The 26,212-nt window shown below is 42.2% G+C and overlaps 1 protein-coding gene across 1 annotated transcript in view; it reads left to right on the top strand.

The window, feature by feature from the left end:
• The window catches only part of casp7 (caspase 7, apoptosis-related cysteine peptidase), a 41,481-nt gene extending 20,537 nt beyond the window's left edge, over positions 1-20,944 (top strand). The window contains exons 3-7 of the mRNA XM_080205800.1: positions 11,851-11,999; positions 12,746-12,874; positions 15,253-15,428; positions 17,999-18,134; positions 20,267-20,944. Of these exons, the coding sequence (XP_080061926.1) occupies positions 11,851-11,999; positions 12,746-12,874; positions 15,253-15,428; positions 17,999-18,134; positions 20,267-20,499 (823 nt within the window). The 3' untranslated portion in view covers positions 20,500-20,944. The remainder of the gene's footprint in view (positions 1-11,850; positions 12,000-12,745; positions 12,875-15,252; positions 15,429-17,998; positions 18,135-20,266) is intronic.
• Positions 20,945-26,212: the final 5,268 nt, after the last annotated feature.

Here is a 26,212-nt window from a genome sequence, read left to right on the forward strand (position 1 = left end):
GGAGGAGGCCATTCAGCCCATCAAGTCTGCACTGACCACAATCCTTCCCAGGCCCTGTCCCAATAACCCTAGCATTTACCCCAGCTAGTGCCCTGACACTAAGGGGGAATTTAGCGTAGCTAATCCATCTAACCCACACATCTTTGCACTGTGGGAGGAAACCAGAGCACCCGAAGGAAACCCCACACAGACTTGGGGAGAATGTGCAAACTTTGCACAAACAGTGACCCAAGCTGGGAATCGAACCCGGGTCCCTGCTGCTGTGAGGCAGTAATGCTAACCACTGTGCCATCATGCTGCCCATGTTCGTATGTATGTTCATGCGTTGGTTCGTCAGTCTAATTGTATGAAGGCCTTTGTGACATTCCTGATGTGGGTTAAGGTGCTGGATAAGTGGAAGTTTCTTTTTCATGTATTGACTGACATTCAGATGGCTGCCTTTTAAGGATTTCTTTCCTTCTTCATAAGAGTCAACTAAAGATTTTGAGAGCAAGTGTTTGGTTTAGAAAAACAAAGCTGCAAAATATGCTGTGGCACTAAGTGGCATTTGAGGTTTGGAAGATTAACAGAGCTTTTCAGACCTATTGATCGTGAAGTAGTTTTTGCCTCCCAAAAAACTAGGCTTTCAGTCAACAGAGTTTGATTTGCTCTCTACTGCTGGTTTTCCCCAACCTGTGCACAATAACAAGAACTTCCTTCTGCAAAGAGTGTCACTTCCACAGTGCAGAGTGGGTTTTTTGGATCCAGTTACTTTGAGCTTAAGAAATCCTCCTATATGACAACATTTTGTTGGACACGGTAAGAAGTCTGACAACACCAGGTTAAAGTCCAACAGGTTTATTTGGTAACAAAAGCCATTAGCTTTATTCCACACCATAACATTTTGGTGCCCAGCTGTAAATGGGCGAAACAAAATGGCCTTCTGAAGGAAATCGTTGTCCCAGCAGCCAGTATGTGCATTGCAATATGTCTAAATTACGAAGACTGTGACGGCAATCTGCAATTTTCAGTGGAATTTTTTTTGTATAATTTTGGGAAGCTGTTAATAATGACGGCATGGTGGCATTGCTGCCTCAATTCCAACTTTGGGTCGCTGTCTGTGTGGAGTGTCTGCGTGGGTTTTCTATGGGTGCTCCAGTTTCCTCCCACAGTCCAAAGATGTGAGGGTTAGGTGGATTGGCCATGCTAAATTGTCCCTTAGTGTCAGGGGGATTAGCAGAGTAAATAACACAGGGTTATGGGGATAGGGCCTAGGTGGGATTATCATTGCAATAAGAATTCTAACCAGATATTTAATAAAACTCTACTGACGTAGGGTATAGAGAAACTGTTTCACGTTTAGGACAGAATTTAAGGCCCGGCCCTGTGGCAAGTTTGGCAAGTGCAGACCTCTGCCACCTTTCTACCATTGTCCCGATTAAAGTCCACGTGGTGCCAGTTGAAGCCCTTAAGAGGGGGTGACTAAAACTGAACACCACATTCCAGATGTTGATTCTTCCTGATTGCAGCAAGATATTTTTAAGTGCTTTGCTCTAATCTCCTGAATCGATTTGAACATTTTCCTTACGACAGATATTGAGCTAATTTGCCTGAAATTTCCTGTATTCTGTCTCCCTCCTTTCTTGAACAGAGGAATTGCATTTGCTACTTCCCAATCTGATGGGACCTTTCCAGAATCTAGGGCATTTTGGAAAATGACAACCAATGCATCTGTTAACTCTGCAACCAGTTCTTTTAAGAGCCTAGGATGCAGGTCAGCAGATCCAGGGCTCTTGTCAGATGTTATTTCCAATAGTTTTTCAATGATGTAGAAATTTCAGCATTCATTCTCATTTTTGAGGTACACTTTCGTAACTTTTAGCTGTTATTTGCTGCCTTAAGTCTATTTCTGTTGAACAGAATACAGAGATGTTTAGGAATATCCATTGCTAGTATAACTGCTGAATGATGCAATGTTTTGAAAGCTGACAGTTGCAGTCTCACTAACATGGAGCCATTATGCCTCCCAATCCCTATTTAACTTCCCCGTTTTTGTATAATACGAAAGGACTTTGATTATTCTATAAATTGTTTTGGAGCTATTCCTGTCATTGGCGTAAAATTGAAGCTTGGCAATGTACAGCTGGTGAAAAGACTTTATTTTTCCCCAAGGACGTGGGCCCAAATGTTTAGAGATGAATTCTACTTTTTGGTCAGGATTTTGGCAAGGTGGCCTGCAGATGCTGTTGCAACAAGCCACCTGCAAGGGGAGCTGACCCCTCAATAGAGTCACAGAAGCATAGAATCCTATGGTGTAGAAGGAGGCCATTCAGCCCATCAGGTCTGCACCATGCATAATCCCACCCAGGCCCTGTCCCCACAATTACATGCATTTACCCTAGCTAGCCCCAGGAACTAAGGGGCAATTTAGCATGCCCAATCAACCTAACCAGCACATCATTGGAGTGTGGGAGGAAACCAGAGCATTCGGAGGAAACCCACACAGACGTGGGGAGAATATGCAAACTCCACACAGATAGTGACCCAAGCTGGGAATTGAACCCTGGGGGTTCCTGGCATTGTGAGGCAGCAGTGCTAATCACTGTGCCACTGTACTGCGGGAGGGGAGTTGGGGGGGGCGGGGCTGTGTGGATTTCCTCCGGGTGCTTTGGTTACCTCCCACAGTCCAAAGATAGGCGGGTTAGGTGGATTGGCCACGGTAAATTTCCTCAGTGTCAGGGGGTCCAAATAAGGTAAACGTACAGGGATAGGGCCTGGGTGGGATTGTGATCGGTGAAGACTCGATGGGCCGAATGGTCTCCTTCTGCACTGTAGGATTCTATGATTCTATATTAACCCATGGGTACACATCTCAAGATGGGGCGGGGGGGGGGGGGACCTCAAAGAGTCTTGGGAATAAATGGGAGACACTGAGAAGGAAAATTCAATGATTAGCTTGCCTTGATCACACTTTACCTGAGATCTTCTGACTGAGGACAAGGCTGTGGGATTGTCAGCACCAAAGAGAAGCAATATTAAAATGGACAAATTGATGAATAGCCATATGCTGTACCACGATTAGTAGACCACAAGACCATTGTAATGTGTTGTGTGGGATCAGTTTGTTTAGTTGAAACGCAACTGTCATGTTGCAATGTGGTCATTTATTCTACATCATTAATAATTTGACTTTGATAACTTGTTGCTACTGGAGGCAAAACTGCCAACTGTGACAAAATGGCAAAGTAAGGGTAGCGTTCAATTGTTAACTCGGAATCTGTCTGGGCTACGTTGCCAAACAAGAAAACTTGTGATTGCGACTCAGTCCTTCATTTCTTCCTTCTTACCATAACCTCATCCAGAAATGCACATGCAGAAATATTTGACTGATATGATTTACATAAAATGTATTATCAAGAATTTTTTTTAAGATTATTCATTAGTGTCGCAAGTAGGCTTACATTAACACTACAATGAAATTATTGTGGCAAGCCCTTAGTTGCCACACTCTGGCACCTGTTCGGGGACACTGAGGGAAAACTTAGTATGGCCAATGCACCTAACCAGCACGTGTTTTGGAGTGTGGGCGGAAACTGGAGCACCCGGAGGAAACCCGTGCAGACATGGGGAGAATATGCAGGCTCCGCACAGACAGTGACCCAAGCCAGGAATTGAACCTGGGGTTCCTGGCGATGTGAGGCAGTTGTGCTAACCACGTGCCATCATGCCTTCCTATTTTCACATCCCAGTAAAGATACAAAATTTACATGTGTTTTAATCATGATGATGTGTTAAGGTGGATTAATACTAGGTGTGCCTTTAGATAAAAAGCAGTGTATACTTCAAGCTTGGGTTTTCCCCCCCGCAGCAAGTGAAATATTTGATCCTATATCTATTACAGTAAGTAGGCAATTACGAAGCAGGAAGTTGGACAGTATTTAATTCCGGAGATGTCTATGGATTTGTTGTTTTTGTTTTACTGACTCCAGATACTTGTAAAAATAATATGCGTACTTCTTTATGTGCTTGCTACTGAATTAAAATAACCTTAATGTACAGTTTTATTGGCGTGGCCAAGCAGTGTAAATGATGTAATCTGACATTTATGACATGCATGCATTTAATCACTCTTGTATGAGCAGATCTGCCCCGGGTGAATTCGTCCACACGCACAGTCTCTTCCCTCAAAATAATCTCCCCCCTTCAATAAAGTAAGCCCTCTGCCCCCCAAAAAAACACTCTACCCTCACGCTGTATCATATTTCTAATAGTGCAACTGCCAGATTCCCAACCCTGAAACTGAGAGTAAGCACCCACTGAATGAGCAATGCCTGAACTTGAGTCAGAATGAATGCAACTCTGATCGAGAATTGCAGCAAAGCGTATGTGCAGCTGTGTCTGTTGCATACATTAGCCTATGGCCATGCTGTAAATTAAATCCTTTTTAACAAGGCCAGTGCTGCACATTGCATTTATTATTTTGCTATAGACTGTGTTATGAGGTATCCCATAAAAGCATCTACTAGTTCTTCTGTAACTTGAATTCACCCATTCAGAGCAAAGGCCTCCCTCACACATCCTCAACATTTTATCATACATTTTACCTGGATTTTATCGTAATCACAGATTTGATGTGTTTCCAGTTGTTACTTCAAATTAAAAAAAAGACAGATTTGCATTTATATAGCACCTTTCATAAACCCTAGACAAGTTAAAGCACTTTAGAGCCCATAACATACATGATGACATATCCAGTGTTGCAATTTCAGAAACACAACAACTAATTTGTGCACAGCAAGCTTTTACAAGTTGCAGTATGATCATGACCAGGTAATCTGTATTTGTGATGTTGATTGAGAGGATTTATATTAGCCCATATGTTGAGGTTAACACCCTTGCTCACCTTCAAAATAGTCCCTTGAGTTTAAAGTTTATTTGTTAGTGTCACAAGTAGGCTTACATTGAAATGAAGTTACTGTGAAAATCCCCTAGTTGCCACATTCAGGTGCCTGTTCAGTACATTGAGGAAGAATTTGGCATGGCCAATGCACCTAACTAGCACATCTTTCAGACTGTGGAAGGAAATCAGAGCACGCAGAGAAAACCCACCCAGACATGGGGAGAACATGCAGATTCCACACAGTCAGTGATCCAAGGCAGGAATCGAACCTGGGTCCCTGGCACTGTGAGGCAACAGTGTTAACCACTGTGCCACCATGCGTATAGTTTAACATTTCATCCAGAAGATGGCACTTTTGGCAGTACAGCATTCCCTCAGTATTGTGCTGGAATATCAACCTTGAGTTTTGTGCTCAAGCCGTAGAGTGGGACTTGACCCCAGAAATCTTATGTCGCAGAAACCAGAGTGATACCAACTGAACCAGGCCAACACCAGTATGCAGACCTGCCACTCTGGTTCAAAGCTATGATTTTCTTCATTTAGTTTTCACTTAAAAATTCTCCCCTCCCTTGTCCTTTTTTGCATTGTAAGAAGTCTCCCAACACCAGGTTAAAGTCCAACCTGGTGTTGTGAGACTTCTTACTGTGTTTATCCCAGTCCAACGCCGGCATCTCCCTATCATGACTTTTTGACATTAACAAGTCAGAACTTGCAGGTTTATAAGTCTGAAGCAAGCGAATGAGCAGAGATAAGGTGTAGACTTCCATTTCAAAATCCACTCGATGGTAAATATCTTTGGCTCGTTTAAACTTGTCAGAAAATCTGTAATTACCATATTAACTTGTTGAACAACAAATAAAGAAAATGATGGTTATGGATTTTCAAAAGAGCAGTTCAGGCAGCCCAGTTGTGTCAAAGTTAATGCACATTGAAGTAAGGGGAGAGTGGACATTTGGATAGAGGTAGCTGGAGGGCAGGAAGAGTAGTAAGTATCTAACTAAAGAATTGAGTAAAACAAAAATACAGTAGGGAGAAGCAATGACCCAGTGTTTGCTCGAGCAAGAGTGCTCACTGCTGATCTGGAAGATAGAATCACCAAGATATCTAGCCGTCTCTGCAGTAAGGGGACTTCACTACGTAGCATTCTTTATTGTTGATTCCCATTGTGGAGCTGCAGTGATATCAGTCAAGCTGTCCAAGCAGCCAATCACGAGAATCACAATGGCCTAGTGATATTATGGCTAGAATACTATTCCAGGAACTCAGTCAATGTTCTGGGAACACAGGTTCAAACCCTGTAACGGCAAATGGTGGAATTTGAATTCAATAAAACATATCTAGCATTGAGAATCTACTAATGACCTTGAAGCCATTGTCTGTTGTTGGAAAAACCCATCTGTTTCACTAATGCCCTTTTAGGGAAGGAAACCTGCCTTCCTTAACTGATTTGAATTGAATTCAGAAATTCAGTAAAAAAATCTGGAATTAAGAATCTACTAATGACCATCATCAATTGTTGGAAGAACCATTCTGATTCACTAATGTCCTTCACGGAAGGAAATCTGCCTTTCTTACCTGGTCTGGCCTACATGTGACTCCAGAGCTACAGCAATGTGGTTGACTCTCAACTGCCCTCAGTAAAGGCAACTAGGGATGGGCAATAAAGGCTGGCCAGCCAGCAACGCCAATGTCCCACAAATAAAAAAAACACCAAACAGAAAATGAAAAGTACTAAAGTCAAACCACTTTTTGAACAATTTTACACAACAAAAGAATGAAAATTGCATTATGCACATGAGGTGAAGACAAACGTCTCTAAACATTATAACTTTATTTTTTAAAATGTAGAAATTAATCATAATGGAGACATGTAACGCTCCAAGTATGAAATTATATTTTTAGAATTATTACGGAGATCATCATTTAAAAACTCAGAGACACTTGATTTAACAGGGTATAACTTTTAACCAGGTTTCTAACCACAATGTGAGAATGAAAAAGGCAAAGATTTCCCAAATCAACTGGCACTGTGAGTGGGCTGGGGGAACACTTCACCTTGTAGCTGAAAGTTTCCTAAATTACAACAGTGACTACATTCTCAAATACTTGATGGGCTGCAAAGTGCTTTGACTTGTATAGGGATTATGGAAGGTGCTATATAAATACAAGTTTTTTTTAATGATTTCCACCTTAATTAGCCCAAGTACTATTTTCTGAAGATGTGCTCCTTATCAGAGGAGTTATGATGGTAAACATTAAGCAATTAAAACTCTCTCAAGATCAGGAAAAATACTGTGGATGCTTGAAATATCAAAAAGCATACTGGTTCTTAACAAACAAGAAACTTAACGATAAGCGATTAAAATCTACTTTAATGGATTCCCAGTATGTACATTGCAATGGTGTACAATCTTGAATATAATCGCAATATTTGACCCATATTAGAAGTAGGTTTTTTTATTGGAAAGAAACATTTGCCACACTGTGTATTCCTTTTCAGTGGAGCCTAACAAAGGACAATGTCTTTGGCTGGGATTCTGAGGGGCTGAAAACCAGCAGGAAACCCCCTTCAGCTCCATGGGGGTAGACCCAAAAGAATCAAGTAAATTTCCGAGACGTTCAGAGGTCACAGCTAGTGAGGTTCCTGGTGGTGGAAGACCCACCCACTTATGTGTCAACAAGAAGTTCATACTTGCCAAAGATTTTTAGCATAGATTGGGAGTGTTTGATTACCAACAGAAATACAGAAGCTAAAGTATATATATTTGAATAAGTCAGAGGCACGAAACCCCTCATGGCAGTGCGAGCTGTGGCAACAACAGACCCACCCAGGATCACTGTGGGACAGCAGACCAAAGGCAGGGGTCACAGGTGGGGTTTGAGCAAGAGGAGGTGATTCAGAGGCAAGGGTGAGGGTGTCACTTTCAATGCCTGACTACGTGGGATACCCCAGGAGGCAAATGCAGTAGGGTTTGCTAAGTGACCTTCCTTGGGCAGGAGAGCCACAAGGCCTCCATTTTATCCCCTAGCCAAATTTGTTGTGAGCTGGGGGAAAATTGGTGCCATCTGACTCATGAAGGTTCATAAATGGATGTTCTTCAATGCAGGAGGCTAGAGATCCCACGTTAGATCCTTCCCACCTCTGAATAAATTGGTGGGAGTTTTGTTGCTGCCAGGAGACTGAAGTAGGGCCTCACCCACAATTAACTGGGTCTGGCCATCATCTTACCCAGCGAAATGAGCTGCGTTGAATCATTAAAAGTCAGGTCATCTGTTCTCCACTGAGTACTTTTGTGTGTTTTGAGTCTATCTCAATGAGTTCAGTTGTTGAACTCATTTTGGATCTGCACTATTGATCTGCTGCTAAATTTATGCTGCTAACTGTTGATACGTGAACTTCCTCTACAGTAATATGAAACAATAATATTTACTTGTGCTTTAGTGGATTTGCAGTGCATGCTGTTGCAATGCCGAGGCAACCTGCCAGAAGGTTGAACTGTTGATTATGACGTGTCCAGAAATAAATCTGTGCAGTTAGTAAGCTTGAGTATTTTAACTGCGATGTGGCATGACTTTGGGCATGCAGCTACACAAGACGTTATTATCTGCTTTTTGTTTCATCTGGGCCTTCCATGGACTGTCCTTGTTTTGAATGGGTCGAGAGGCTAATTTCAAGTAGTTCCTTGTTAAACCCATTTATCATGTCTGATATTGGAATGTAAAACATTTCCACTTGGCAATAGGCAGGAAATAAAATGCAGGGAAAAAAAATAGACAGAATATGCCCATGGGAAGTGTAAATCTAGAACTTGGGAGATTCCAAGTTCGTTCTCTTGTGGTTTCTGGACTCTACGTCAGAAGAATCCTTTGTTTTCTTTCTTGAGAATACAGCACAAAATGTTTATGCAAATAGTTTGAATGCTAAAACCTGTCATAATTTTGGATCATGCTTTTATGCCAATAGGATATTCACGCACGATAAAGATCTCTGGCACACAATGGGGACATTTAACTACACTCTCAGGCGACGCATTCTGGATCCTAACCACGTATTGCGAGAAGAAAAGGTTTTCCTCATGGCACCACTGGTTGTTTTCCCAATCATCTTAAATCTGTGTCCTTTCGTTCTGAGCCTTCTGTCAACAGAAACAGTTTCACTCAATCTATTCAGTCCAGACCATTCATGATCTCTTCTTAAGGAGAACAGACCAACTTTGTTAATCTGTTCATGCAACTGACGTCTCTCAACCCCAGAAACATGTTCATGAATCTTTTCTTCACCTTCTCCAATGCTTGCACATCCCTTCCTAAATTGTGTTGGCCACAACTGAATACAATACTCCATTTACAACTGAACCAGTGTTTTGTAAAGGGGCAGCGCTCTGAAAGTTCAGAATACCAAATAAACCTGTTGGACTTTAACCTGGTGTTGTGAGGCTTCTTACTGTGCCTACCCCAGTCCAACGTCAGCACCTCCACATCAAGGAAGGAGACCTGGCAGAACCGGGTGCTGCCCAAATTCTAACTTGCCTTTAACACTGAACAATGCCTCAGTGTTTTCCCTGTTCCAGAAAACATGCCTCTCGTGAGTCCAGTGCACATTTTCCTCTCCAGCTTCATGTCACTGTTCAAAAAACGAAAATTTTGAACAATTCAAAAAGAGTTGTTAACGCAAGCAGTCATTAATACAGCTGGCACAAATAACCTTAGCAAAAGCAATTAAAAATAAAAGACCTAATTTGATGTAGCAGTCTACATCTTGGTAAGTTCCGAATAATCTTGATTTTCCTTTTTTATAAAAAAAAGGGAAAGCAAAGTTGAAGGATTGTGAGCCACAGCCTGAGGAGTAATTGAACTCCAATCTCAGCTCGTGTTTACTGACTATCTACCTCACTTTCTTATCCTTAATGGTGGAAAGCTCGACTTTAGCAGGATAATTTAATCGGCATTACATGGAACATAAAGGTCTTTAGAAAACAGTGCAGCATCCCACTTTCTGTAAACAGTGCTAAAGAAATCCTCCTGACCTCAGTTGAATTTCCAGCCACAGAGTGGTTAATGTACTGAAGGCAGATTCACAAACCAAAATTGGAATGGAAAATAGAGCTTTTCTGGAGTTGTCGATTAAATTTAGAAATTTTCTTTCCCCGCATGACAATTTTCAGATGGAGATAGCATCAGTTCTGTCTTTTTACTGCCCCGTTCCACAAACCTCTACGCTCTGCACTCTTGGGCCTAGCAACTCAAGTTCCTGCTTGTGAAAATGTGGGAAATATGTTGGAGGACTTAAGTCCCTCGACGAGAATCCATTGAGAGATTGGCTTTTTGTGTCCAGTGGTTTAAAGAAGGATACTGGCCCAGACAGAATTTATGGGCTTTTATATTGCCCCTGATCAGGGTTTTTTTTATGTTAGGGGTGGGTGTTTTTCTATATTCAGGGTGATAGTCCCAGTTTAAATATTTCTGGCAACAAGGCTTTTGTGAATTTATAAATAAGGAACATTATTTATTATCAGACACTTGCCCTGGAAGTATCAAAATGCAGCATCTCATTCACTCATCTCATGTACACTATCTCTCAGACAAATGTAGAAACAAACAATGCAGTTGCAATTTATCGTTGTCCTCCAACTCGTTTGTTGCAGGCCTGTAATTTTTTTAAGTAAGTTGATATTTTATGTGAAGGTCTTGTAAAACACAGGATTTTTGTTTAGCTGCAAAACATCTTGTAGTTGTCTTTCCAGGAGGTTGGTTCTCATGTGCACTTGGAAGTTGGACCACTTTGGGGAGAGTTCTGGGAAGTCTCTGCTAGGGTAGGTGTAGGAGGATGCGGCGGCGCGGGCTCGTTGGGCCGAAGGGCCTGTTTCCCGTGCTGGGTTGTTCTTTGTCCTTTGTTTGTTCTAACCTTCAGGGTATTACTGGTTATTACATTGACTGCTTGGATTTAGTGCAAGCTCATCAATTGAATTTTGGTGGAATCTGATAGATGTCTCTCTGAGCAACTTCTTGTCACGTTTTAGTGTAGACCGCAAATGGCTTCTTCACCATGTGACTAGTGCAAGTTCAATAATGGTGTACTGAGTACGCATCCTATGTGGTAATTTGACACATTAAAAGTTGCCCAATCTAGACTGAATGAGAGACCATCATAACACCATGGAACGTCAATAGGTACCCATTCACAATCATCTAATATACATTAGGTTTCAGTGTTTCTTTTATCAGTGGTGAAACAGAAGATAAGCCAACTGGAATGCAAAAGTCTTTTGATGATGGTCTATCCTTAAAGGGATATGTGAATCCTCCTGGTGCCTGGTGTCCATATTTGATTAGGTAGTAGACTGAGACTTGGGGATGCCTGGAGGTCAGAAAACGAAAGGCCATACGAGAAGACTATCTGGCCAGAATTTTACCAGCATGCCCGCCCTGATTCCGGGGGAAGATGAGGCTCGGAGAACGGCATTCTCTATTGGACTCGGGCAGGATCGTACGAACTTCAGGCGGACATGCTGGTAAAATTCCACCCACTTTGTGTTCTAAGTGTTTAAAACATGGACTGAAAGTTCATAATCATCTGAAGATGACAATACAAACAATTACTTTGAAAATACTGTAATCAACTCAGCCATTTCCTGTTGCTTTCTGCCAACCTCATTCATCTGGACTTCCCGAAGAAAAATTACAGGTGGCTGCCAGCTGGAGATAAATATTCATGAGTTATAACACTCTCTGCCTGAAGACATGTAGATTTGGAGTACTTTCCAAAATGAGAAAGTTGAACCTGAGAAGAATGGTCCGGGTTAGTTACATTCCACAGGAGCAGTTAAACAAAGATCTTTCAGAGCCCGTTCTACTCGTGCGCAATGACAAACTAGATCATTTAGCTTTGAAAAGGAGCTATAAGAATTGAATCTTATCGTAGCAATTTACATAGATGACAATCCATATTTTTTCTTCCATTTTCCATGTAGCAAGAAAAGAAAAGATGAACAAGGACAGGATACTGAGATATCTGATTGTCACACGCGGGTTGTTGCACCCACATTCCTGTATAACATGAACTTCAAACGAGTAGGGAAATGCATTATTATCAATAATAAGAATTTTGATGACAAAACAGGTACTGTACCATCTTCATGATTCTTTCTTTTGTGGCTACTGTGATATACTTGCGAAACTGCATTGACCGGTTTTGAGCAAATTTTCCCTGTAACAATGCATTCTTTCTTGGCCTAATTAATGTCAGGATGCAGTAATGTACACTGTGAAAACAAACCTATCTCTCTGATCGTATATCTCAATCTCTCCTCTTCTCTCCAAAAGAAATAGCTTTCAGCAATGCAGACGCCAAGCTAACATGTTAAAATTTTGGGCTAATGAGTGCAGCCGGTGAGCAGCATGGCTAACGCTGGCTGCATGCAGCAGTCATTCACATGAACGGGCAGGATGCCATGGGCTTGCTGTGTGCATCACATTGAAAGAACAGGGGTTAATTGGCATTGTGATGCCCATGTTCAGGGTCTATCCAATTTGACCATGTCTTCTAGAAATATGGCTGATTTTAGAGGGCGGAATTCTCCAGCTGCTCCGGCCGGCGGGATTTTCTGGCCCTGCTGCGGTGAACGGAGATTTGGCTGAGCGCCAAATTCTCCACTTGCTGCAGCAGCAGGCGAGAACGGCTGGAAAATTCTGGCCTTAAAGCCATGCCCCTTCCCCCAAACCACACTTAACTTAAAGACAAAAACTAGTAACACTAGACACATACTGGCAACACCCTTTCAGTTTAATGGTTTATAATTTTGCTGACCGAAGTAACTCTGGAAAAGGAATATATCAACTGTTCTGACCGTATATTGTTTGTTCCAGAAATGAACGTGCGTAACGGCACTGACATTGATGCTGGGAATCTGTTCGCTTGTTTTAGCTCTTTGGGTTTCAACGTTGTTGTTTTAAATGATCAGACTTGTTCTCAAATGGAGAGGACGTTGCAAGATGGTGAGTAAGTGTTTAAATAAAATGGTTTAGATTAATTAAACTGTAATTTCTATCTTAGAATACAATCCCTACAGTGCAGAAAGAGGCCATTCAACCCATCAAGCCAGCACCTAGGCCATATCCCCATACATTTACGTTGCCAACCCCCCTAATACTAAGAGGCAATTTAGCGCATCCAATCAACCTAACCTGCACATCTTCGGAGTGTGGGAGCAAACCGGAGCACCTGGAGGAAACCCACACAGACATAGGGAGAACTTGCCAATGCCACACACAGGCAGTCACCCAAGGGCAGAATTAAACCCGGGTCCCTGACCTGTGAGGCAGCAGTGCAAACCACTGTGTCGCTGCTGCTTATCTTTCTTGCAATGATACGATGTTCTGTAACTGTTTTAGATGATAAACCTCATATCCTAAATATCATGTTGATATTCCAATCTATTCTAGAACGTTTTTTGAAAAATACGTCCTTGCTAAGATTGTATTCCCTGACTGTTTGTGAGAAAATGCAAAGTCTGTAATGACCGATGTGTGAAAGCCGCGAATCGTTGTTGATGACAGAAATACATCTTTTCTATCTCTTCGTTATCCCCAAACCAAACAAAATAGTTTGCCAAATACTTTTGTTATCCCCAAATACTTTTGTTATCCCCAAACCAAACAAATAGGTTGCCAAATACTTTCCCCCAAAGCATTCTAAATAGGGATAAATGAGCTCATCTCCATGAGGGGGAATATTTGGTAAATGTTCAGATCACGGTGTACAAATATCTTGTTGAAAAGTGTAGGTATGTTGGATAAGGATAGGATGGAGTGCTGTCCAATCACACACTTGTGGCCATTTTTTTAAAGAATCTGATTATTCCTGGTGTCCACCCACAGCCAGCATGAATCAGGTCATCCAGCTGAGAAGGGCAAGGAAAGGAGAAAGAAAATGGTCATCAGCTGGAGAGTTTTACAGAAATGAAGGAATGTTGAAGTTGAACTAACTATATAAAACCTTTGGTCAGGCTGCATTTGTGGAGTATTGCTTGCAGTTCTGGTTGCCACGCTACCAGAAGGACATTAAAGTTTTGGAGAGGGTGCAAAGAAGGTTCACCAGGATGTTGCCTGGTCTTGAGGGTGTTGACTATGAGGAGAGGTTGAATAAACTAGGATTGTTTTCCACGAAGATGGAGGCTGTGGGGAGAGCTGATAGAGGTGTACAAAATTGTGCGAGACATAGACGAAGTGGATAGTCAGAGGCTTTTTCTTAGGGTGGAATTACAAGGGGGTACAGGCTCAAGGTGAGAGGGAGAAAGTTTGAGAGGGTGCTGCGGGCGGGGGGAGAGTTTTTCAGGCATAGAGTGGTGGGTGCCTGGAACGCACTACCAGAGGAAATGTTGGAAGCAGGACACTGATGACATTTAAGAGGCAACTGGATGGGTATGTAAATAGAGGGATATGAATCAAGTAAAGACAGGCGGTTTTTTTCTTTAGTTTACTTGGGGCATCATGATTGGCACAGGCTTGGAGGGCCAAAGGGGCTATTCCTGTGTGCTGTACTTTTCTTTGTTCTAACTACATGCATTTAACACATTACAATTATTGAAAAAAGTTGTGTAATAACAATTTAGTTTTGAGCCAGTGAAAAAGTGGATGGCAGGCATTATAACAAAATCACGTGCATAGCATCAATAAATGCATTTTTAACCAAAAGACCAGGGCATAAAGTGACACACAAAGATTACTCATATTCCCTTAGCTTAAATACGTAGTATTCCTTCAGCTTAAAAGAAGTGTGTATTTGGTTACGGTGCTGTCATTGTCTGCAAATGTCTGGTATGATGGCCTTCTAAGGGATATAGCAGTTGTCCTGTCCTTGTCAAAGAAAAATAAAATTACGAACAGGCCTTTCAGCCTTCCAAGCCTACACCGACAAAGCTGCCCGCCTGAAGTAAAACCCATGACTCTTCCGTTCCCAGTGTATTCATGTATTTGTCAAGAGACCCCTTAAAAGTCACTACCGTATCTGCTTCCTGTACCTACCTACCTAACACACACACACACACACACACACACACACACACACACACACACACACACCCCTCCCCACCCCCCGCCAGTTTCAGGCACCCACCACACTCTGTGTAAAAAAAAAGAAAATTACTATAAATAGACGACTGCAGTAAGGGGAAGGGCAATTGGGTACCATAACAATTGCATCTCTTTTGAAATGTCTGGTGCTGGGGAGGGCCCTGATAAGCAAGTAGTTTTATTGGTCTAATTTTGAGTAATTCAGCTCTAATTCTATACAATCAATGTGAATGATCACGCAGGAAGATCTTCAAATCTAAGAAATACCATAGTTTTGTATTTAAATATTGTCACATTTTTAGTTTCTCAGGAAAATCACACAAACAATGCGTGTTTTGCGTGCATCCTCTTAAGCCATGGTGACGAAGGCATGATCTATGGCACAGACGGAGCAATGCCGATAAAGCGACTCACTTCTCTCTTTCGAGGGGATATGTGCAAGACGCTGGTGGGGAAACCAAAACTCTTTTTCATTCAGGTAACACGATCATTCTGGATTTTGCTTTGATAATGAGTGTGCTCAGAAAATTTTCAGGAATCAACTTGAGGAATCTTGCACTCTGCCTAGAAGAAAGTGGGGCGTTTTTTTCAAAAAGGGGTAGTTTTTTTTTGCCTCCAGTACCTGAGTCATATTTCCCAAAAGAATATACAGAAAGAGTTTAAACGTTTTTATTTATTAGTCACAAGTAAGGCTTATGTTAACACTGCAATGAAATTACTGTGAAATTCCCCTAGTCGCCACAATCCAGCACCTGTTTGGGTCAATGCATCTAATCAGAGCATGGTTCAGAATGTGGGAGGAAACCGAAGCACCCCAAGGAAACCCACGCAGACACGGGGAGAATGTGCAAACTCCACACAGACACTGACCCTAGCTGGGAATTGAACCCTGGCGCTGCAAGGCGGCAGTGCTAACCACCGTGCACCGTACAGCCCCTTCCAGGATATCTCAGGAGTTCCCGTTTCTATCATTGGCCCTGGGCCTGTAGTAGATGCAGGACTCAGTGTTCACATTGGAATGAAGCAGAAGGGTGTATTCTCAGACCTCCTCAATTTCCTCTAACCCTGCACATTCACTACTTTAATGAATGAGTATTCTGCAAGTGCAGAAGTATCCTTCATTGTTGTATAGTGGATATTCAAGGATGAGAATTTTTTCCAATCTGTTCCTTCCCCTTCTCTGTAGTTCAGGTTTGTAATTCTCTCTGGTGCCCAGGCTCATGAGCCCTCACTCGCTTCCTACAACTCGCACTAGTGAGCTGCAGTTCTTCATTTGCAGCAAGCATAGAAGATAAGCATTGGAGGAGCAGTGAGAAGGTGAATAGTGCCACCTTAGCCTGAGCACCACAGGGTGCAAGAGCAGCAGCTGTTGGCCAAAACACATCTAAGCGACAATGGCAGTGGACTATTGGGTAGACACGCCCCGGCTGGCTGTGGCCATCACCTTGATGGAGCTGTCTCAGAAAGACACAGAAGTGAATGGGAGTAGGGGAGTTGAATCATGGAGGCCATTCGGCCCATCAAGTCTGCACCGACCACAATCACACCCGGGCCTATTTCTAATCCTACATATTTACCCTGCTATGGTCAATTTATCATGGCCAATCAACCTAACTCGCACATCTTTGGACTGTGGGAGGAATGATGTGGATATGTTGGCGTTAACTCACATTGTTAGCCACTTTAAGACTTGAACAGCAGGTTAGGTGTAAAGATTCGCATTCTAATCAGTAATCTGTAAACTGTCTGTGCTTTATATGCTCTGCCTGAGGCCAGAACTCTCCATTCACCTGACGAAGGGGGTAACCTCAAAAGCTAGTGAGTTTGTTATCAAATAAATCGGTTGGATTTAAACCTGGTGTTGTCAGACTTTTTACTGTGGGAGGAAACCAGGGCACTCGTAGGAAACCCATGCAGACACAGGGAGAATTTGCAAACCTCACACAGACAGTCATCCAAGGCCGGAAATGAACCCGGGCGCTGTGCACTGAGGCAGCAATGTTAACCACGATGCCATCATGCCACCCCTGAAGAGGGGTTACTGAGGTAATTGGGAGGAAGGGTTGTTGAGAGAGTCGGAAGAAAGCGTTGCTGAAGGGGTGGGAGGAGGGAGTTATGAAGAAGGTTTTGCTGAGTGAGTTGGGAGAACGGGATTTGTGAAGGTGGTTTGCTGATTATTTCTGTGGGAGGGCAGTTAAAACAGCTACATTCCTTTCAAATGTACCAATAAGAGTACAGTGAATGCAGAATATTAAGTGCACCATTTGCATCCAATGATAACAAACTGACGCCAAACTATTGTCCCTTTTGAAACCTGTTTGTTTTCAACTTTTCCAAAACTTTAGTTAAAAAATATTTTTAAAAATTATTTTGTGGAATGTGGACTGGCAAGGTCAGAATTTATCTATCCCTAATTTTCCTAGGCCATTGCAGAGTCAACCACAAGTATGGGCTTGGAGTCACAGGCCAGACCAGGTAACAATGGCAGATCTTCTCTAAAGGACATTAATGAACCTGATGGATTTCTGTTATATCAACAATGGTTTCATGGCCATTAGACTTTTAATTCTAGATTTTTATTGATTTGAAATTCCATCATAAGTGGGATTGGAACCCAGGTCCCCAGAGCATTGCCATGAGTCTCTGGATTACTAGACCGGTGACAATATCACTATGGCACCATCTCCCTACTTGTCTGGGTGTGAAAACAATTGGGAAAAAGGTCAGCCCCTGGATATTTTTTGTTAAAAGCCTTTCAAGATATACTTATTGGTGTCAAAAGCAAAATACTGCAAATGCTGAAATAAAAACAGAAAATGTTCCAAGTACTCAGCAGATCTGGCACTTGTGGAGAGAGAAACAGTTAACATTTCCAAAAGGTAATTTTGTCAGTGCAGATTTGATGGGCCAAAGGGCCTCTTCTGCACTGTACGATTCTATGAATGCAATCAATTGGTAACTCCAGCCTTAAGTGTATGTATTCCAATACTCCTATCTTGTTCAATTGCACTTCATATTTCTAAGTACTCTTATTCTGGCTTGTCTCAGGCTTGTAGAGGTTCAGAATTTGATCAAGGAATACAGACCGATTCGGGTCCTACTGGTGATGTAGAAACAGATGCAAATCCTCGACACAAAATCCCAGTAGAAGCTGACTTCTTATACGCTTACTCCACTGTACCAGGTAATGTAAAGATAATAGCCGCCAATGCATACTAGTTTCATGCTTAGAGTAAATTATATTGGAATCTTTCAAAAATAACGGTAACGTTTTTCCTCGCAATTCTTCACAGTATATTTTGACCTGATCTGAAGGGTGGAAGTCCCACCTTCGGTCAATTAATGCTCATTGGAGCCTTAACTGCTTGCAGGGAAGCTAGTACCGGTGGTGATGTGGAAACTGCAACATCTGAAAAATCCTGGCCTTTGTTTTGAGTTTTGAAAGTATGGCTCGTTGGGCACGGTCAGTATTTTACCTGTTAGAAACAGCCAAAGTAATGTGCTGTTTGACAGCATCCACCTGTCATCTGGGTTGCCTCTGCTACCTCACAGCGCCAGGGCCTCAGGTTCAATTCCAGCCTCAGGTCACTGTCTGTGTGGAGTTTGCACATTCTCCCCGTCTCTGTGTGGGTTTCCTCCCACCATCCAGAGATGTGTGGGTTAGATTGATTGGCCATGCTAAATTGCCCCTTAGTGTCAGGGGATTAGCAGTTAAATAAGTGGAGCTTTGGGAATAGGGCCTGCGTGGCATTGTGGTCGGTACAGACTCGATGGGCCGAATGGCCTCTTCCTTCAATGTAGGGATCCTGTGTCATTGGGAATTTCGCCTACATATCTAGCATCACACTGGCACTCTGATTCACAATACCACATTACTTATTGATGAGATAGACAATGTCTTTTTTTGATTAATCGGCAGGTGGACTAAGGTTGGTAGAGGAATGGCCATGGAGAATGCACAGCTTTGGTTTAAATTCAAATCAGGCAAATCACCTCTCATTGGCCAGAACGGCTTCACCATGCAGAATGAACCAAATAATGATGGTCTCCATAGGATCTTGTGGTGGAAAATTGCTACTTTCCTTCTATACAGTAGCAACACATGTGAAACGGCTGGCTTCCCCTGATTTTTGAAACATCTTAATCTAGGGTAGACTATGGACTGGATACTTTATTTATCTGAAAGTGATGGTTTTAGGCTCACTCATGAGTTTGTGCAATACACGGCGAGCACAGTAAGCATATGGCTGGTGGCCCTATTTACAAGGTTGCCGATGAGGCCAATCTTAGTGCGTGGAAACTTAGGTTCCCAGTGTGTATATTGACCAATGAAGATAGGATAGATAGTAGAGAACCCAATAGCAGATATCTCAATCAGTATATTGAACAAAGGGAGCTGAATTTAGAGCTCCATTTTGGAGGTGAGTTTGAGCACAGAATAGAGTTCCTTAAGCTGTGTGAGGTAATTCATACATGCAGCTACAGATTAAAATATGGCTGTTTCACACTGCTACCATGCAGTAGCTACATGAGTGGTCTTCTCCACCAACAGGATGCTGCTTTCAAGCCAAGCAAACATTCTGCCTCTCACACAAATGAGTAATGTGGTCTATGAATTTCTGGCCCGTTGGATGCCAGGTATGTAGACCATGTGGATCATTTCAAACAGCATGGCCCTTTGACTGTTCACAACATTCAAAGTAATGATTGTACTCAACCAGACCTTGCTTCCAAAACCTAGTGTTCAATTTAAGATGTGACCCTGCAATTGGACAGTGCTTATTAAACAATCCTGACTATGCTGCTAACAACCAATTTAATTAGTTGGGCTCACAGAATGGCTCATTTGTGCATGCCAGAAGCTACATATGTTCACACACAAACAAAAAGAACAGGCCACACTCATTGTTCCTTTTTAAGCTCAAGAAATGCTTTGGGGACTGTTGTTACTTGGCTCACTCCACATGGTAAAGCCATTCAGAACAATGCGAGGCGATTTGCTTGATTTGAATTTAAACCAAACCTTGACAGTTAACTGTTCTCTGGTGCATTCTCCATGGCAATTCTTCTACCAATCTGAGTCCACCTGCCAATCAATCAGGGCCCTATTCTCATGCAGTATAAATTGTGTTCCCTATGAGATTTGGTATTCTTGCGAATTTGTCCTGATGGGTACAAGTCAAAAAGCTTTGACAACATCTCTCTTTGTTTAGCTAGACTGAAGTTCTATAATACTAAGTAACTGATTGTTTGAACAATTGAGTCCTTGTTCAGCGCATGTTTGAGAACTATAAAATGCGATGTCTATCATTGCAGGCTACTACTCGTGGAGGAATCCAGGCAAGGGTTCCTGGTTTGCACAGGCCCTATGCAATGCCTTCAAAGAATATGGTAAAGAATTTGAGATAATGCAGATCCTAACCAGAGTCAACTACATGGTGGCCATGAACTTTGAATCTTGGTCGGAAGATCCCCGATTCAGTGAGAAGAAGCAGATCCCCTGCATTGTCTCCATGTTGACTAAAGAACTTTACTTTAAGAAGAAATAAAGCACATCTCAGTTTACATTTCAGGGAAGTTTTGATTTGTAAGGTTTTTAAGTTGCTCTTTAGGTCAGACTTTCGAGTGGAGATTTAGAATTGAGCTGAAGTAAGCTGCAGATTTCAGAAAATCCATTAGCTATCTCTTTATTTGATCATCTTCTTGTGGTTCATACTCTGGAGGATAAAGACGGTAATGAACTATCTGCTCTGATATTGTCTGGATCAGTTTACAACACAGTTTATAAGTGGCTTCACTGTAAAATTGCAAAATGCAAAGTATGGATTATGGATTTGTCACTCATTTGTTATGACTCCTCGTTAAGGTAACCTTTACAAAGCTTGTTTTTACAACCTCAGCAGTGTGGATTTCAGTACAGTTTGCATCATGATGAATTTTAAACTTAAAAAGAAACTGTTAATCAAATATACTTGGTTTATGTTTACTGATCAACTTTTGGGCCAGGGTCTGTTTTTTAAAAAAATACTTCATATATCTTACTAATGTGCGCCAGTTTTTAGCAAAAGCAATTTTTTTTCCTCAGTTCCTTTCTTCCTGGCACGATACATTGCGATTCGTTCTCTACAATAAGCAAATAATGCAGTATATCCTACACTATTTATGTTACCAAAGTTGATGTATTTTTAAAACGTAATTTGTCAAATTCTTGTACTTTGGGTTGATTGCGTGACTTGTAGGAAACAGTCGAGATATTTTTCTTGGCGTACTTTTCATTGACTTTGAACATTTCTCAATGGATTTTCCTGAACTTCTCATCAAATGGAATTTGGACCATTTTAACAAAAATTCTCTGAACGGGTAGTTTCCTATTAGACAAGGAATGCATATACAGATTGGTGTTCTATGTAGCATTTGCCTCCTTGGCAAATACAAAAAGCGGCAACTCCTCTGTTGTCTCATGTTGGAAGTACCTAATACAGAATGTTCAGATTATTTGCTTACAATGCAACAGTCCATTTACTTTTTAAAAAAAAAGCAACCATTGTGTGAAGAGTTTTGAACTAATTGTTAAGGATGTGTATAAGTATTAATAGCTAGGAAACATATGATAGGAAATAAATGATTTATCTGGTTACTGGCAACCGATACCCATGAATGACAGAGCTAGATCTCTGAGCAGTACATATTTAATGCTCAGCCTGTAATCATGACTTTAAGTTTGTTCACTTGACCTGACCACTTTAGATTCAATGAGTAATTTCAATCTGCTAGATCAAAGCTATGAGTGTTGCTGTTGTAGCTGATTGCCACAATCTGAGTATACAGCTGTTAATGCTCAGCCATAATCTTGCTTGGAAATCTCATTAGGGGAACCTATTTTCCTCCAGTGTTCCATGTCATTACTGAGAGAATGGAGATATTATAAAAACTTAAATAATGGCTGTGTACTTTCGACTTCACTGGTGGTTCTGGCACCAATAATTTCTTTCTCCTCCACCAGAGGTAGCCTGTATTGTTAGATTAAGTAGACGTATTGGCCATCCACTGAATTTGAAGCTATGTTTGATTTGCATTTATCAGTATTTACCTTGTATCATTATTTATAGGCCATTTTTAATTATAGGCCAGCAGAAATGGCCTTTTTAATTATAAGCCAGTATGTAAATTGTAATCACTTTTTTAGGATTTCATTTACAAATACAAAAAGCAAAAGTACCATGTGGCCATCAGATATTGCAACAGGTTAGATTTCTGACCGCTGCCTGTAAAGTAACGAAGAGCCATCCAGACTCGAAACATTGGTTCTGTCCTCTCTCCACAGATGCTGTCAGACCTGCTGGAAGTTTCCAGCATTTTCTGTTTTTGTTTCAGATTCCAGCTTCCGGAATAATTTGCTTGTAGAATCATAGGATCCCTGCAGTGCTGGAGAGGCCATTCAGCCCATAACCTGCCAGAGTATCTTACCCAAGCCCTCTTTCCTGCCCTATCCCTGTAACCCCACACATTTTACCATGGCTAATCTATCTAAACTGGACATCTTGTGACACTAAGGAGCAGTTTACCATTTAAAATGACTGCCCAGACTTTTCAAAGGGGGAAGTCTACAGAAAATGATACAGCACAAAAGGAGGCCATTTAGTCCATTGCGCCTCTGCTGACTCTTTGACCAAGCTATCCAATGAGTCTACTCCCCTGTATTTTCTCTGTAGAGATACACATTTTCTTTTCCTTTTTAAGCATATATCCATTTTATTTTACAAAAAGAGTTATTATTGAATCTACATTCACCACTGATCGCAACTCACTGTGTTGTATTTTCCTCTGCTTTTTTCCAATTACTTTAAATCTATGTGCTGTGGTTACTGACCCAGTATCAAAAACCTTTAAGATCTTGAAGACCACTTTTGAATCTCATCTTAAACGTCTGGTCTAAGGAAAATAACCTCCATTTCTCTAGTCATTTTCTCCCAAGCCACATCAGGATTATTGTTGAAGGACAAGTGAAGTTTAAACAAATTCCATGTCAGGTTCCTTCCCCTCAATAGACTCTCTGCTCAACTTGTGCTCAGTCCCATCCCAGAACTTTCAGATCCATGATGTGCAGAAGCTATCCAGCACGGTTGAATATTGAATGTCAGTAAAATGGTGGCAAGGTAGTACAGTGGTTAGCACTGCTACTTCACAACTCCCGGGACCTGGATTTGATTCCCGGCTTGGGTCACTGTCTGTGTGGAGTTTGCACATTCTCGTGTCTGTGTGGGTTTCCTCCGGGTGCTCCTGTTTCCTCCCACAGTCCAAAGATGTACACAATCGGTTGGTTGGCCATGCTAAAAATTGCCCTTAGTGTCCTGAGCTGTGTAAGTTAGAGGGATTATTGGGTAAATATGTAGGGATATGAGCATAGGGCCTGGTTGGGATTGTGATTGGTGCAAACTTGATGGACCAAATGGCCTTGTTCTGTACTGTTGGGTTTCTATGATTCTATGAAACTTCTCCTATTCATTACCTCAAACAGAAAGCCACTTTGTGTACAGATAGGACATAAACTTGTAGACTGCAAGAGCATTACACGTGGCTCAACGCTTCAGACAGGGAAGCAACGAAATATTTGGCAATTCACATGATGGGTCAGTTTAATTTAAATATCAATATGATTGTTTTTCCAATGAGACATGAACCCAATAAATGCAGGAAAAATGAGTGCAGTTTGCTCTTTTCTCAACACCACAAGTTTTTCATTCATTTATGGGACCTGGACATCGCTGGCTAGACAAGCATTTATTGCATCTCCCTAGTTGCCCTTAAGAAGGTGGTGATGAGCGGCTTTCTTGAACCGCTGCAGTCCCTAAGGGTGTAGGTACACCCACAATGCTGTTAGGAAGGTAGTGCCAGAATTTTGACCTTTTTTATTCTGCTTTTTTTTTAAACACAGATTTCACCTTCGCAGATTTGGTGATTGCTTGATGTATGGAGGAAGAAAATCACATGGAACGATGGAAAAGAAAGTAAATCAGGCGTGCATTTGTCTAGTGTTTTATTGCAGTTTCAGGATGTCCTGTGGTGTAGTGCAGTTGCTGTTCCAGTGCAGGAAATGCAATGGTCAACTTGGGCTCAACAAGGTCCCACAAACATAACGATCGGATCTCCCGTTTTAGTGATGTTAGTGAAAGAGATGAATGTTGGCCAAGGCACAAAGTGATGACTCCCTCGTTCTGCTTTAAAATGGTCACTTGGGAGCTGGAGGTTATTTGGAACATGAGTTTGAAAAGCTTCTGTATTGTGATGATGGTGACTACTGACAGACCAGATGGAAAATTGAATTCAGCCAGTAGCTCCCCGTCTGCTTTGCCTGTCCAAACCGGGGAAACTATTGGGCAATGTTAGCAGTGTGGTATCTGTAATGCAAACTAGGCATTAAACTCTGGCGGGTTTAGTATGACTCTTCAATCTGGTATTCCCCACAAATGGCCAGCGGCAGCAGGGGAAGTATAGTCTGATTGCCTTCATGCTGCTCCTTCCAATGGAATTTAGCACTGAGGTTAGAGGCTCCTCCCATCATTTTGATAATGTGCGGCGTTGTGGTTTTGTGACTACAGCTGTTGGAATGTTGGCAGTTCCATATCATTAATGAGTCGCACAAAGCTCAGTTGGGAATGACATTATATGCTGGCTTAGATATGATGTTGGTAAATGTAGCTGGCTAAGAATATCCACCTTTGGGGGGATTAACCGAGGGCAGAAATCTCCCATTTTCAGAGTGTGGTGGTGGGCAGCTGGGGTGGGGCCTTTTCCACTGGCTGGAATGGCAGGATTCCATGCCAGATTTTACACTTGGAACCACATTAATCATACACGGACGAGTTCCCCTTTGGATCACCCAGAGGGCCAGCAGCTGCTTTGTCTGCCTGCTGTCAGCTGGCAGATACGAAGGTCCCAGTGTCATATATTAAGCATCAGTCCAGTGTGCTCGTATCGCTCTCTCCAGCTTATTTGTCCTCACTAGACAGTGCAGGATGTCAGCAACCCAGAGAGAAAAAGCTAGCGGCCTGAAGAAGGTTCAACCACCCTCCCCCAAGGCACCCATTTGAACCTCTACCCATTGCAATTGGAGTCTTTGTATATTCCCTTTCAGTAAACAACGTGATATCCTGTTGACCCACTAATGATCATTACAAAGTGCTTTGAAAGGTTAGTTGTAGCATGAATCAATTCCAGATTGCCTGGATCCACTTCAGTTCGCCTACTGCCGTAACAGGTCCACCACAATAGGTGTCATTTCCCTGGCCCTACACTCAATCCTGGAACACCTAGATAGCGCTTGATTGTGAACCTCTCATGCAGCCTTGTTGGAATCCAGCTTCTTTCCTCTTGGTTTTCCCTCTGCCTTTCATTGTTACTCCTCTTCATCCATCTCCTTTTCCCCACTGTTTTTTGTGAGCCCTCGCCTTTCTCCCCTCCTGCACCAGTCCCACTCCTTCTGTCACAGCCCTCCTTCCACATTGACCCCACTTCATCAAGCCCCCTCCCCACCTCCAGGCTCAGCTCACATCCCATCCCCCAGTTGAACTGTGCACTCTTGCTGCTGTGGCTGCATGGGTCCCACAGGCAGGTGTCTAAATAGATACTGGTGTGCAGCACCACTCTCCAACCCCAGGCTTTGTACTGATCGGACTGGGTGACACAGGAAGGTCCATGGATAAGAACATAAGAGCAGGAGTAGGCCATCTAGCCCTTCGAGCCTGCCCCGCCATTCAATAAGATCATGGCTGATCTGAAGTGGCTCAGTTCCACTTTCCCGCTTTCTCCCCATAACCTTTAATTCCCTTGTCTGTCAAAAACCTATCTACCCGTGACTTAAATATATTTAGCGAGGTAGCCTCCACCACTTCAACGGGCAGAGAATTCCAGAGATTCACCACCCTTTGAGTGAAGAAGTTCCTCCTCAACTCCGATCGAAGTGATCCAACTGATACAGGAATTCCTGGAATGAAATGGGTTTTATACAAGGCAAGACGGAGTCAAATGGACCTATTTCTCTGAGGTTTAGGAAAATGAGAGATAATCTCACTGAAATGTTTTAAACTCTTACAGCACTTACTTGTCTGGGCAGATGCTGAGAGCCTGCTTCCCCTGACTAGAAAGTTTAGAATTAGCCATCATGGTCTCGGGACATACAGTCAGCCATTGAGATCTGAGATGAGGAGAAATGTTATCACAGAGAGCTGTTGATGTTTAGTCTTTTGAGTATATTCAGGAATG

The sequence above is a fragment of the Carcharhinus amblyrhynchos genome, chromosome 17 (assembly GCF_965287045.1).
Source record: "Carcharhinus amblyrhynchos chromosome 17, sCarAmb.v2.hapA, whole genome shotgun sequence".
NCBI classification, from domain to species: domain Eukaryota; kingdom Metazoa; phylum Chordata; class Chondrichthyes; order Carcharhiniformes; family Carcharhinidae; genus Carcharhinus; species Carcharhinus amblyrhynchos.